Source organism: Lutjanus erythropterus, chromosome 10 (genome assembly GCF_056507025.1).
Source record: "Lutjanus erythropterus isolate fLutEry1 chromosome 10, fLutEry1.hap2, whole genome shotgun sequence".
Lineage (NCBI taxonomy): Eukaryota > Metazoa > Chordata > Actinopteri > Lutjaniformes > Lutjanidae > Lutjanus > Lutjanus erythropterus.
This window is the reverse complement of record NC_139326.1, coordinates 1666468-1682023: the sequence shown is the minus strand read 5'-3', so window position 1 is coordinate 1682023 and position 15556 is coordinate 1666468. Positions and strand designations below refer to the sequence as shown.

At 40.8% G+C, this 15556-nt stretch overlaps 1 protein-coding gene across 2 annotated transcripts in view; it reads left to right on the top strand.

The window, feature by feature from the left end:
* The window catches only part of fgfr1a (fibroblast growth factor receptor 1a), a 44096-nt gene that overhangs the window by 8312 nt on the left and 20228 nt on the right, over nucleotides 1–15556 (top strand). For both annotated transcript variants that reach the window (XM_084727816.1, XM_084727817.1), the window contains exons 2-5: nucleotides 1399–1579; nucleotides 10405–10647; nucleotides 11028–11117; nucleotides 13431–13603. In XM_084727816.1, coding sequence (XP_084583942.1) covers nucleotides 1426–1579; nucleotides 10405–10647; nucleotides 11028–11117; nucleotides 13431–13603 — 660 coding nt within the window. In that variant the 5' untranslated portion in view covers nucleotides 1399–1425. The remainder of the gene's footprint in view (nucleotides 1–1398; nucleotides 1580–10404; nucleotides 10648–11027; nucleotides 11118–13430; nucleotides 13604–15556) is intronic.

The following is a 15556-nucleotide window of genomic DNA, read 5'->3' as shown; positions in this document are numbered from 1 at the left end:
CTAAATGCTGAAGTTTCTACCTTCAGCCTTGTAAACAGAATATTCTCTTCTTCTTTGACCAGAGAGGAATTTCCCTGTCAACAAAAGTATAGACCATCATGTGTAAAAATGTTTATTCTTCTGGTTTGTATGGGAGTAAATCAGAAGTCTCAGCACAAATTTTCATATGATTTTGATTCAGTATAAGTCAGTTACAAAAGAAGCTGCTGCCCCTGTGGCTCCACTGACGCACATAAAACATGGCTTAACAAGAACATTTAACTAAAGTAGAAAATTCAGCTCAATGATAACTGACAAGCTTCAGAGACAAAATATTTGTTGTTTTGCTGGTCATCATCATTAGTAGCTTAATCCTACGGTGTTTTAGGCTGGAGATCTACTTGCTGTTTTACCGTGTGTTTGCATCGCATGTGCATAATGTTAATTTCTGAGGATGTGCACAACTTCAGCTCCAAACCGATGCAGGATACACGAGGCGGCCATGATCCATGTGCAAACGTGTGGTTAATAGCAAGTATATCTCTGGCCTTACGTTGCATGAATGAACCCAGCAGCTGGTGGACTTTTCCTCAACTCTTAACAGTTTTACTCGTATAAATTATACAGTTTAAGTCATTGTATCTCCTGATATGGAATGCAGTGTTTTTTATTCAAACATTAAGGAAACAAAGCGGCTAATACTGCCGTAGTGAGAGAAACAAGTGAACAGACTGCCAGGTGAGGTTTGTCGTGTTTCCTGAGTGTTTGATCGTAAAATACTCATATCTCGTAATTGTTATTTTTTTAGTTGTTTCCTCTTATCTGTCTGGCAGTAGCTCTGTTTGAATGTTGGTATGGATCAATGTTTTCACTTTGCTTTGACAGTTTTTGCTTTGCTTTGCTTTGACTGCACAGTATAAAAATCAGATTGCCATTATTTCAACAGATATTGTGATTCTGATATGATTCACAATTAGTGAGAATGATTATTTTTGCATCACAATTTTCTCTTTCACTGAAAAAACATATTAAAATCATGAAGATGTGTTGAGATCCGTACCTAACAGACATGTTTTCTTACATCTGGAGAACAGGACTTGTAGGCCAGGTCATCCTGCAGCACTACATTTTTCCTTTATCAAAACATTGCAATCTGCAAGTTAGATATTGCACTTGGCCATGTTGCGATTTTAATAACATTCAGATTAATTTTGCAGCCCTAGTTACAACCCTAATGGTCTGTCTCAGTCTTGAAGAGCTACAGAAGATTTTATTTGGCCTGGCTTCATTTTCATATTTTATTTTCCACCAGCACTTCAGTTTCTGTCTTTGTTACAAACTTTCTTGACTTAACTCACGTGGTCCTGCATCCATTTGTTCTTTTAATATTAATATTTTATTTTGTTTGTGTGTCTTTAGCGCAGCACTGTGAATGACCTGCTGCTGATGCCCCAAAGGTCTGAATGGAGTTCCAGTCGCAGAAAAGCCAACAGTTGTAGCTCCCTCAGCAGGATGCTGATGAGGCCAAGTATACTTCTGTTTCTGGCTCTGTTCGCCCAAGTCTTAAGGACGCAGTGCCGGCTTGCCAGCACAGATGAAGGTAAGACGGCTTGATAACTTAAAGCTGTGTGCACTTTATTAGCTTTTTTTCCCCGTCGCTCTGTGTTCAGTATTATTAAATATCATGTAACTGTTTGAACTCAGTACGTCTGTCTTATCTTGACTCCTGTCTTGATAATCAAAGCTTTGTTCTTGGTATAGGAATGTAACACTAACACACTCCAGGCTCTGGTGGAGTCTGTCCTTTGTAGCGTCAGTGTTTCCTCCACCACCCCCATTTGCCTCAGTCTGATGTTGTTTGAGGGCATCAGATGTACAGGGTCCTTAAAGGTCGAGTTTTCATGGCTCTTTTTTGATAAAGAACCAAAATAAGTTGAAGAGAGCATAACTGCTTTTGCCTTTCACACTAATTTTGGTTGTTTATAGCACAATAACATCTGATAAGGAGTTTTTAACTGGTATTACTGATGCCTCTGTATGATTTACTTAAGTTAATTAGACCATTTGGCAGATTCTGGCTTGTTTTTTGTTACTCTGAATGGCTGCCACTGGCTCAGATTCTCCTCAGGATCAGATGAAACATCCTGTGTTTGCATTTTCACAGACAAAAGTTACAGTGAGTAGTACATCAGCCAGTTATGAAGGAGCATGATGACTTTTTCATTTAGAAAATATTATTTTTGACATTATATTTTCACAGTATGAAAGTTCTAGAGCTTCAATAATTAATCAGTTATTAAATTAAGTTCCAACTAATTTGATCATTTATAGTCATTTTTTAAGAAAAAGTGCCCAAACGATCTGGTTTTCTGGTTTCTTTGGTCCTCTATGACAGTAAACTGAACATCTTTGGGTTGTGGACAAAGCAGGACATTTGAGGACGCCACTTTGGGCTGATTGACTCTTTTCACTGTTTTCTGACATTTTATGGACCAAACAACTAATCTATAATCGAGAAAATAATCATTAGACACAAAGTTCCTGATGAACGAGTGAAACCTCATTTTGTATACGAACATGTTTTCTTACAGCTGTAAGGTGCTAGAAAAGTTTGAAAAGGCACCTTAAAAATGCTTGAAAAGTGCTTGACTTTGGAAACGTGGAGGAGCCCTGGATGTAATTCAACTGTGTTTCAGAAAAACCTTTTTCCTGACTCACTGAACAAATTCATACTCTGAATACTTTAATAATGGCTGAACTTCTGGTCTTATGATTGTATTTTCCTCTCAGACTGGACAGTAAAACTCAATTGCTGCAAAGAATGAGCAGAATTTGCACTTGAAGTGTTCAGCAGAACCTCACTTCCATTTTTACTCTTGAAACAGTTCAAACATCCAAACTAACAGACACATAACTTTTCCACCCAGTGTCCTCACACACTGTAGCTCTACTGTGTTTCTGACGATCGGGAAAAACTTTTTCCTGACTCACTAAACCAAATATTTAAACACTGACTGAACTCTTGGTCTAATGATTTTATTTAGTTCTTAAACTGGACGGTACAACTTTAAGGCTTTCTATAAAGAATGTATCCCGGTCTGGCTGTTACACAAGTTAAGTTCTGAAAGGGGGAAAGAGGCACTGAAATCGAATCCTTAAAAATGTGTCTCTTGGATGCAGTCCAGCGGTGTAATAGCTGCCTGGACTTGTGGGTAGATGGGTCTGGATGTTTACACTCTGCAGTCGGAAGTGGAGAGCAGCAAAAGAATATGATAAAGCTCGGCATTATAATTAGAGTAATTAAGCAAGAGGGTCTCTCTTGGGCTGTAAGCCCTAAAATAAACTCTGTGCGGCTGTGTTTGAGCCAGCGGTGGGACAGGGAGGAGTAAATGACTCCCATCTGTAGCCCAAGGGCAGCCCTGCTACCTCGCAGTCCCTGCTCCTCTCCTCCTTTGTAATGAAAAGGTATTTGTTGTCACTGAGAGAGGAGTTAACTGCCAGGGAAACTATAAATTAGCCTGGGTTTTTGAAAAGAGGAGAGAAGATGCTACTCTGAGCCCTCCTTTATCCTCAAGGATAGGGTTTCTCAGGAGAATGTTTGTCTTCTAAGGTGAGCCATAAATTTCCACCGGGGTCGGGGGGAGTGGGGGATGGGGAGGGGGGGTGAAGTCTGATGCATTTACACTCCACCCAGTTCTTAATCACCAAATGGCCAGGTACTATCTATGCGCCTGTGTGCTTCTCCTCCTGCTCCCCTGCTGACTTTTTGCTTGGGAATGCTTCACTTTCCCCCCCCGCCGCTCTCCCGCTGGGTGACGGATGGCTTCAGCTGTCGACAAACAATCACAGCAGAAGCATTTGGTTGCATTCCTTTTGTCTTGGTTGGGAAACAAAATGTTTTATATGGAAATGGTCATGTTTTATGCATGCTTCTGTGTTTGTCTTGTGGCTGGTTGTTCACATAAGAAAAGAATATTCACTTAACAAATTCATTTAATCGAATTTCTTCAGGGGCCACATTCAAATGATTACTGACCCCTAAAGTGTTTTTTTTTTTTTCCTTTCACAGTTACCTGACTGTGTTTTTGTCTTAATCGTTTCAGTGTGTGTATATTTTTTTTGGGTTGTGACAGTGAAATGTCAGTAAAGTTATTTTTATATGTTGTTCCCAGAGGATGTGTTTGACTCGATGCTCTGCTGTCAGTCACAGTAGACGAGCCACTGACCCTTCAGTGGAGGGCTCATAAAATCTGGAGCTGCCACAGTCCTGAGAAAGACTCCTCAGACAGTGATGGGGGCCCGGAGGAGCCCTGAGAGCGGAAAAAACAACTGAACTGACAACAAGGAGAACACCACATTCATTTAAATTTTTCCCTGTTTTCATTCAAGGATATTCTGCTGGGTTTGTTCAGGATCTGTGTGTGGTGTGACACTGTGATTAGGCTCAGGTGGTATTTATTCTTCATATCTTCTTCATTTCACCAGGGTATACGATGAGGTTTGTGTGGAAAAACAGTTGATTAAAAGCTGATGATAGAAGTCATTGTAGAATATATGATATTGTCTACATTACAGTGTTTTGTGTCTTATATACAATTATTCTTCCTAGATATCTCTTACTGTGTTTAAATACTTATGGCCCGTAAAATAATGAGTACATAGAAAATAAGCATCTTACTCCATAGATTCAATGACACTTGTTGCTGCAGATACCAGCACATCGATTGGCTGAACGGAGATGATTTATAGATATATTGTGTGGCTAATAGACAGCTTTTATAGTTGGGAGAAATCATCAAAGTTATATGCAGCAATATTTTCATGATTCCATATCTAGTTATATTTAATTAATTAGTAACATGATCAAGGCTATAGAGCAGAAATGACAATCCAATTATTTCTTTTCTAGTACCTCCAAATAAACCTTATTTAAATAAAATAAATAAACTAAGGAGAAAACATTTTTGAAAAAGGGTATAAAGGAAAAGGGTATAAAGGAAGTACTGTGAGTCAAAAAGCATAAATACAAAATTGACAATAAGTTGTTGTGTTATCTGCATGCATGTGCAAAGTATTCAGCAGCAGATCAACTTCTGTGCTTTATTTAGTTTAAACTTAGTGGGAAACATGAGAATAAAAGGGTGGAACAAATACATTTAAATTCTCAGGGGGTTCAACATCACTGCACAAAGTAGAATTTAAATTGGTGTTTCATGAATACAAGTTTTATATGACAATAAAACTATTAGATTATCACATGACACATATCCTGCTGAAGTTAGAGGGATGAAAAGTTGTTGTGAAATAACAAAACCCCAGTCAAGTGTCAGAGTTTCAACATACTTCGGATAAAGCAAACAATTCACCAGGGATGCTGAGAGATTTGTCATGGAAGAATTTTGTTGATCAGCTTTTTTCATGATGGATATTAATGATTATGATGTGTGTGTGTGCTGGCACTGTGTGAGTTTGAAGGATGTAAAGGCTGTTAATGGATGGAGGTTTAGCCATGAAAAAGTTGCCAAAACTAAATTAGTAAAGAAAGAGCGCTGCACGCCAACTTTTCCACCCTCAGTACCTGATATACAAAATACCAAGAATGCAGCTGTTCTGTTCTTCACACATCACTCAAAAATAAGTCATTCATTATTCCTCTTCATTAAATGCTTCTGTTGCTCTAATGCAACTTATATTAAAAATGAATTTAATTTGGGATGAACATTTCCTGTCGCTGTTTTTTATTAAGAAGTGAGCAACCAGAGGCCAGGAATTGGTTGTCAGTTTCTGAAAGTAGTTGCCAGTGGCAACCTGGCAGCCATTGCTGTCGAGAAAAGAACTTCCCTCCCGTCTTAATCTTGGAAGGAAGTTTTCTGGTGCAGTTTGATGCTTTACATAGTATGGAATTTATAGTTTGTACCATCCTTATAAAGATTCAGAAAGTTTGTTTATTCAGCAGCAATTATAGATTACAGTCAATGAAATGTTGTCAGTTATTCTGATGACCTGCAGGAGAAAGGATGGCAGAGCGTGGGTTGTTTGAGTCCAGAGGTTTTCAGATTGGTAGGTGGGCCTCCAGACTGTTTCAGGGCAGACTCAGAGAACAGAGGTCATCAAACATTAGTAATCAAAAGGAGATCACACAGAAGAGCCTAAATTTATGTGATATGGTTGAAGAGGTGGGATGTCAGGTTATCTTTGCTCAACAGGTCAGTATCTCTGGGCTCAAATAACATAATTCTGATCCCATAGACATCCAGGAACTGAGTAAAACCAAGCAAGTAAACAAGAGGGAGGCCTCCTTTTTTCTAAGCTTTGTTTGAGAGGAGGCCCACAGTCTCAGACTTTGAAAGCCCCGGCTTAAGTCTGTGCAGCAACATGTCTCTGCTAACCATTTTAATGATGTTTTTCAAACTGCACTGCTGCAGGTTTGTTTCAGGAAGCAGTCACACAGACGCTAGTAAATTAACAAAACTAGAAACAGAACTCAATTAACATATAATGTGTGATTCCTGTCAGAGCTCCCGGTTGTCCTGTTTGTCCATTAAAGCCTTAATGTAAGGCTAAATGCAGCTGGACTTATTTGAATGACACTGGAACAACTTTCCACTGCACAGTAATCCTTGTAGCTCCCAAGTGTTAATCCATGCTGATTGTCAGCGGCTCATTTAGGAATGAAAAGGTCCTCCACTGGAGGGCTTTCAGGAGGGACACTCGCTTGGTGAGTTTTTTGGGGGCTTGCTAACAGACATTGTCCCATTCTTCTGCTTCCTGCCAGTCCTGCCTTTTGTCTCTTATCAATCCCCTCTACACGTCAGCCACCCCTCCACTCCGCCGTGGTCAAATCAGCAGTGGAAACTCGCCATGGCCAGTTTTTTTCTCTGTGTGCCACCACAGAGCCTCAACCAGCCTGACTTTTTCCTGCATTCAACCATCACTCCAGTGAGAGCAGGAAATCCCAGAAGTCATTCACGCGGCATATTGCTTCCTATCTCGTAGCCAGAGAAGGTTCCACAGACTGGCGCCAACTCTTCCTTTTAGTTGGTCTTGAATTTACAGACTAGTGAGCTTTTCCCCCTCCTAGTTAAAAAAAACCTCTCATGCTTTCTTCTTCTCCACAAAATTCCTTTCATGACTTATGTTATTAGGCTGATTTTAAACTACGTCAATCAATTTTTCCAAATGGGTGGAAGAACACATGAGAGGCCATTCCAGATGGGCTGCTTTCTGAAAATATGGCCCTTAATCCACGTTAATCCAATCAGAGCAGCAGGAGGATTAATTGAGATGAAACATCCTCAGATTCAAAGGAAATGCTGGAAACTTGGCACCTAACTTGGTGCGAAGAGTTGAAAATAAGTTTACTGTGAGTGATACTACTGTTTACTGAAGAGTGTCGGGGCCAGGCTGCATTAAAAAAAATAAAAATAAATCAGAGGAGAAACTTTATCATCAAAATGCACCAAAAAATCTTTTTCCTCTATTTTTTTTTCTGCCTGCCAACTTTACTCTTGACATTTTGATGCAGTTCTTGACATTTCAGCTTTGTTCTCAACTGTTTGGCTTTATTTTCCTTTATTTGCTGTATTTCATCTTTATTTTTCAAGATTTCTCTTCATTCTTGACATTTTGGCTTTATAACTGACTCTTATAACTGACATTGCACCTTTATTTTCAACATATCAACTTCATTTTTTTCAACTTAATTCTCAACATTTCAGCTTTATTTTTCAATATTTCAAAAACTCTTCCTCCTGATTACTTTTTTAAATGGCCGGAACTAATATCAAAAGTTTGACTTTATTATTTGTTATTTTGAATTTATTCTTGACATATTGGATTTATTTTTCAACATTTCAGCTTTATCTTCAACATTTTAGCCTTTTTTTCAACATTTATTCTTTTATTCATTGTATTATTTATGCTTTATTCTCGGGTCCTAATATTCTTTTATAACTGTTGCTATTTGTTAGCTTAATACTTATTTTCGTTTATTGCTTTGTTTATTTGTCAGGGTCAATGCAAAAAAAAAAACAACAGCATGAAACAGATGCATTGGATATAGTACAAGATTTATTGTGACCTCTGTCCTCGGTTAGACTTTTCTAAATAAAAAAAAAGTCATAACATTATCATCATAATCAAGGCTATATTATTTAAATAGTGACATGTTATAAACAGTGATATTCTCGTACAGGTGAAGATGTAAAAATGTAAAAATGACAAAATGAGAAAAACAGCAGCTCTGTCTGTTTCATTTTCGACATCAGCTGGGTTGATTTGACTACATTGTGTTGTAGGTTGAAGTAGGTTGTCACAGAAGCACAAATGGTCCTGACTGTGGCCTACAATAAAGCAACAAGCACATTTTACAGCTTTTATGGGTGTTTTATGATGTCTGCAGCTGGATTAACAGCTGGGATGTTGACACAGTCTTATCAGTGGCATCTCCATTTAGAGGGCAGGGACAGAAACATACAGGCCTGCCCCCCCCCACCCCCTCCGCGCACACACACGCGCACACACACACACACACACACACACACACAGCGATAAAGGCTGTGTGTCCAGGTTGGATCGCTGCAGCCTGTCACTAAATGCCTCTTCTGCTTTCCCCCCTTTGGTTTTGTTTTTGAGGAGAAAGTTGATCCTACCCCCTGGCCCCTTTTCCTGCTGGGATTAAGGGCCTGTCAGACATATGTGATCCAGGAAATACCTTTACTAGGCCCAAGTGGGGTCACCATAGCAACTGGCACTAGAACCTGCCGCTGCAGGCCCTCGCTGGCTCGCTCCTGTGCACATGCTCACTGGCTCGCTCTTGCTGCTCCCTCTTCCCCTTTATTGTTCGCTGGCCTTTGTTGTGATGGTAGGAGGGATTAGGCAGGTCTGCTGATGTTGTCCTGAGGTTATGCTGCTGTATAGATGTGCTTCCTGTCGTGAGGAAGTGCGTTTACAAACACACAGTTCAGAATAATCTCATTTTGGCATTTGATTATGTAGTTCAATTTATTTATTTTTTGTTAAAATGCCAAAGAGACGATGTGGGAAACGGGGGAGGAGGATGACTCAGATTTTATATTATGATTCACAGGGGTTTCCAACTAAAGCTGAAACAATTAGTCAGTCATTCAACAGCTATTTTAGTCATTTATTACGAGTTGGAGTCATGTTTTAACGGGATAGTCTTGACATTTTGGCTTTATTCTCGATGTTTCAACTTTATTCTTGTTATTTCATCATATTTCTGAATCAACTCGAGTGTTTTGAAAGGTTAGTTCAGATTCACTGAAGTCACACAATAACACAAACAAACTGACAGACTGAGGCAGCAGTAGACCAGCGACTCCTGTCTTCTGAGAGGAAAAATGACTGTTTTTGTCAATGGGGTCTGGTGTCTTTGGAGAGAGCAGTATTTACTGCATATATCCTCAGTTTCAGCTTCCTACACCAGTCGATACTCCTGCAGCTTCTCCCCACCAGGGGCGCATTGACGTCCATCTACTCTAACTTACCATATACACCCGCACTTCAAAAAATCTAAACTATCCCTTTAAGGTCAGAACCTGACACATTCTTCATTTCCAGCTTCTCAAATGGGAGGATTTGCTTTTTTTTCACCATTTTCTGAGATTTTCTAGGTAATGAAATGAGAAAATAATCTAATCAACAGGTCCGTTGATTAGTTTCAGCCCTGACTACAGAACCAGGCTGTTAACGGGAACAGTGGAACTTGCATGCATTTTTTTGGGGGGGGCATGAAAGTGTGATCCTAGAACAAGAATGTCAACCACGTTGGCCAGTGGTGGTCTCTACCTTTGTAACTAGACAAACAACACCATTGTGATGGACAACGTGTCAGAATAATTGTGTTACCCCCTCCCCCTGGCGGACTCTGTAGTCATTTAGAACAGGGGGGCTCAGGTGTCTCGCTCCGTGACACCTCCCCTCTCTTCAGTCCTCTAATTGAATTTCACCTTCCTTTCCCAAGTAGCTCCTCTCCTGCCTGACGATGGGGCCTTAACTAATTTGGGATATGATTTAATTTGGGGGAGAGGTTGGGCCGGCGGTTTGCCGGGAGGAAATCAAGGAAGGACTTTTCTGCTGTCTGTTGGACCACGTTTTATGACTGAAGTACTTTTGGATGTGTGTACAGCTCAGATACAGCTGCATTATGTGAACATTTTAGTCTCTCTGTTCCCCGTCTGTTGCTATTTTATTATTTATATCAAGATATTGTGCTGATTATTTGAGTAGGAATAATCCCTGTGGTTAGCCTACTGTGAAGGACTTCAAGTGTGCAACATATAATTAGTTTGTGCCAAAGATATTAACTTTTTTACATGTTCGTGGAGCCGTTCTTGAATTTATAATTAAATAAAGTCACTGAGCTGTTGAAATAAAACCGTGTCCTTCTATTTTCTTTGGCAGTGTCTGTGGAAACGCAGGCTGAGCTCTTCACCCTCTATCCCGGGGATCGTCTGGATCTGAGCTGCTCTGCCAGAGACTCCCCCCACGCTGTCAACTGGACCAAAGACCATGTGGCAGTCGTGGACGGAGAACACACACACATCCGCAACGGGCAGCTGGAGATCGAGACGGTGGAGCTGTCGGACTCTGGTTTGTACGCCTGCACCACCTTCGGCAACCACAGCGTCTTCTTCAACGTCACAGGTAAACTTACAGAGACCGTGCAGAGAACTGAAAGCAAAGTTTTTTTTTTTCTTTTTCTTACTGTTCCTATGCATTGACTTTATATTTTCTATTTAGATTTCATTAATCTGATGCTCTTGTTGTTGTTTTTAAGTTACTGTAACTTTGGAGCAATCTGGGACAAGAATTTCCTTCAGGATTAAGAAAGTCTAATCTTATTTCAAAAACTGTCAGCCAAAATATGGTGTCCTTCTTGGGACAGTTATGTCTCCTGCTGCTCAAGATCTAGTTAACCTGTTGTTAATAATACTGAAATGTCCTGTTTTTATCTTTTTTTGTGTGGCTGACAACCCATCCACGTATCAGTCTAAACAGAACCGTTTTTCTTTGTGTTTCACTAGTTGACACCCTGGCCTCGTCTGAGGATGACGACGAAGATGAGGAGTCTTCGTCAGAGGAAGCCAAACTGTTGGGCAGTCAGAAACTGCTGCGTAAGTGCGCTGATCTCTTCACGTTTCTAATTCTCCTGCAACAAAATGGTCATTACTCTCCTGGACCGAGAGTCACAGGGTTATGAGTAATGGTCATGGTCAGTGATTTGAGAGCTTTATAATTCAATTATGGTCCCGCCATGTGTGTGTGGGTCACGTTTGTGTGAATGATTTCACTGTGAATCAGAGGGTTTTCACTACCCCGGTGACAGCTTTTACATGAGGAATGTCCCTGCGGTGACTAAACGTGGTTAACCTAAGATGTCTTCCAATTTGTCTCTGGAGTAATTAAGACACTCAGGCTTCATCATCTGGCTGCTTCTACCCACTCTGCCCACTAAGAATCCAGCAGGCATGCCGACCTTGACTTTGTACTCTGACTCCTCAGAGCTTTATCTCTCTCTGAAACTCACACAGCATGACTTTACTTAACTGAGGCCAGTTTAAAGCCACAGCATCTAAAAAAAGTGATTTTCTTTTTATTTAAAGGTCCCTACTCATCCAATACTGCCAAGTCCTGTGACTGTCATTTAGAAATCTTGTTTTGGGTGAACGTGTATTATGTAATCCATCCATTTTCTGCTGTCAGGCCGTGTCGTGGTGGCAGCAGGCTAAAGCTTTGGTCACACTACATGACTTTCTGTCTTGAAGTTGTGAATCTTGAGGTCCTTGTGATTTACACACTTCATGACTGATGAGTGACAGCTGGTCTTTGACCAGGAGGAACACTGGGCCTCATTCAAGAACACTTTTGTATTCTTATCTTAAATTTTTCAGACTTTTTTTTTCATATGAAAGGCTCGTACGAACACGCCACATCATTGAACTGTGTGCATTTGAGTTCACGTGCATGAGATAATAACTCCCTGCACCTTATGTCAGGAAGTGTTCACGAATGCAAGGCATCAAAGAGTAAGAGTGATTGTTGCATGAGACCTAGAGCTAGTTCAAACTACCCTATAATTTTATAACTACTGCTTCTCCTTTTTAAACTACTTTTTGCTATTTTTTTCTATATTTGGGCTTTTCTGGCTGCTCTTCCGTTTCTCCTTCTTGACTCGTCTCCTCTTCCTCCCCCGTGTCTGCTCTCATTGGCTGTAGCTCATTGCATGGCTCCTCCATCCATCCCCAGTATGACAAGATATATGGTCTGCTTGATGGATTTCAGGCGCCTTCAAGGCGGCATCTTTGAAGAGTTCACACATGGAGATGAACCGCCAGTTTGCTTCTGATCTGGGGATTTTGTCTTTGTCTGTGATCTTAAAAAAACTGTTTTTGAGTGAAAAATCAGAGATACAGTCCTGTGGTGTGAACTTGGCATAAGCAACGTAGTTCATGTGTCCCTCTCTGCAGCGATGTTTCAGCTCCTCCCGGGGCGTCCTGAGGCGTTCCCAAGCCCGGTGATAATGAGTCCAGCGTGTTCTGGTAAACATATGAATCACCATGTGAACATGGTGTTTGTTATGGCCAATTAATGACGAGCACAGAAGTCCAATAAAAAGCACCACTCAGGTTCAGGTTGGCCTTTTCTCCCAGTCAGCCCCCTCTGGGTTTCTCTATCATTGCCAATGTGAGCTTTGAAGTCCCTCAGCTGCCTGAAACAACATGTTTCCACCTAAAGTACCCAAAACTTTCAGTCCCAGGAAGAACTTTTCAAGCCACTAAAAGGTTCCCTCAGCCTGTTGTTGTCTGCTTTTCCAATGTAGTCTAAAGACCTGCAAAAAGTAGCCAAATTAGTCCACTGACAGATGAAAAACATCCTTTTATGTGCAACTACATAAATGGACTTGGTTGTCAGTCCAGATGTCTTTCCCCTGCAACTCCATGTTGATGTGACGCACAATGATGAAAAAACAACTGGTTTTATAGCTCCAGACTTTCAAAAATGGTAAAAATGGTAGCTGAAATAAAATGCTGCCAAATGCGACCGATCAAAAATGTTCAGCACTGCAGGCCCCACCCCAGAGTTCCTGTACTTTTGGAAAATACTACCCCCTGAGCAGGGCCTTTTTTGGGGGTAAAATAACGTCCCTGCAGTGGAAATGCATTGAATTCCTTTAAAGTTTCCTCGTTCCAGGGTAAAGTAATAGCTCCAACCAGGAGCTGTTGATCCCAACAAGGATGTTCCCAGGTTACAAACCTCTCCGCCACGACAGAGGGGGCATTATATAATATCCTCTATAAAAGGAGCTTGAAATTCAGGCTACTTCAAGTGTGTTTTAAGCCTTTCTTTTCTGTATTACTTAGTTTGATATGGATACAGGTATTTTTGCTTCTCAGCTGCTAATTGACTTTGTTCGTCTCATTCTTCAGCGATGCCTCCACAGTGGGCTCATCCAGAGAAAATGGAGAAAAAGCTTCACGCCGTTCCAGCCAGCAAGACGGTGAAGTTTCGATGCCAGGCCAGCGGCAACCCAACTCCCACTCTGAAATGGTACAAGAACGGCAAAGAGTTCAAGAGAGACCACCGAATCGGAGGCTTCAAGGTAAACAATAAAAATATTCTCCTCCTTCAGCATTTTTTATTTAATCACTCAAACTCATTCACTATGAGCGGAGATGTGTCGGTGATCTCATCTGCACATTAGATCACCGTCACCACCTCCCCCTCCCCTGGAGTCAGAAACACTTCCTGTAGAGGCAAGTTTCACATTTGACCTGAGAAACGATGCAAGATGAAACCCGACACCACAAAAAGCAACGTTGTGCAGCAGTAATGATACCTCCGGGTGGGCAATCTTAGCCAGGTGTTTGGATGAAGGATAACACTGGCTGTCCTCGTTCTGGGTATCAGTGCATCGTCTTTTCTGTAATTACATCCACGCAGCAGTACAAATACCATGATACCCGCTGTCTGCAGTAGAACATTCAGACCTGGACAAACAAACAGTTAAGTTAAAGGATCATATTTTAGAAGAATTCTCACATCTGTTTCCTGCTCTGCAAAATATGAGACTTTGCTGCTTTTATCTGTTTTATATCTTCTTAAATCACAACATGGACATCACAGAAGCGACAAAGCAGCATCATAACAAAGTACTGTAGCGCTGCAGAGATGTCCTGGCCTTGAAATAAGAAATATTTCTTTTAAGCTGCAGTCACATTCAGATTTCATCAGACTGTGTGGTTAGCTAGCTAAACTGAAAGCACCAGCAGCTTAACACACTGAGCACCTGACATTTCATCTAGTTACCCCACTGAAGCTAACATTTGTGACAGTGCACTTAATGATAATCATCCATATAATCCAGTATATTAAGTATTATTGCAGGAACAGTAATGTAACAAGTTGTCGTTAGCTTTAGTAACGTCATCTTCATTTCGCCTGACGCAGTAAATATTGAAGGGGAAACACTGGGTGATATATGATGCGGTTACTCCGTTTGTCAACATCTTCCTATTTTCAAGCTGGCTGTATCCTGATGTGACACCAGCTGCTGATAAACTATGAGGTTATAACAGTTGATAAGACAGTTTACTGAAGCCTCTGGATCTACTTAGCAGAGGTGTGGTGGATAAAAGGTGTGGGCCGGATCTGTTATATACCAATAAACCAGTTTCAGCCGCTACCATTTACTGTAATGGTGACATCAACATAGTTAATATGTTTTTAAGACTTGGTCTGTGCCTTTATAAAGCCATCAGTCATTTCCTATTGGGAGGAAGGAAGGAGGTTATGAAAGCCAGTCATTGTATCAATGCACAACCTTATAATATGGTCACGATGCATTAAGAGGCTGTAAAAAATCAGGGCAGCCCCCAGCCGAAGATTTACCCTCGTCAGCTGGTTGTTGCACTAATTATTTTAGTCCTTTAATTATTTACATACATTTTTCGAGGGCATCAGAAAATAGTTTGACTTCTAGGGTGGAGAAATAAAGTTTTAAGCATATTTGTGTTTATCCTGGTTTTGATCATATTCAGGATATGACATGAAAAACACGGTACACATGTACACAGGTTTCTGATTGTCTACCAGCAGGCGGCTCTTGATTTCTCAAAATCTCAGATGAGACGAAGTGGTTTCAAAACCTGGATAATGTGTTTATGTGTCTCTGTGTCCTGGTTTCTGAAACTGGGATAACTTCTCTCAAGCTGTTCACAGTTGCAAAACATAACCAGAATATTTTTTGGATTAATTTCTCTTTCTTTTTGTGTCATGCACACAAAGTTCCCAATCCTCAAGCCAGTCCAGCTCTGTGTTTGGAAGAAGGTCCACTGGTTTCTCCTCATCGACTAACGTTTGCTCGACTGTTAGTGAGCAGCCGCTGTAACTGTGCTTGACGTACCTTCACGTTGGCTTCTGTGTGAATAGCTGCACTCAGTGGCAGTGGCCTCACAGGTGTGGGGTGTGCACACATGTTCACCCTCCTAATTCCTGCATCTGCTCATCCCATCAAGGTGTGTGCTAGTCCAGCCTTGTCTCGTGCTTCCCATCT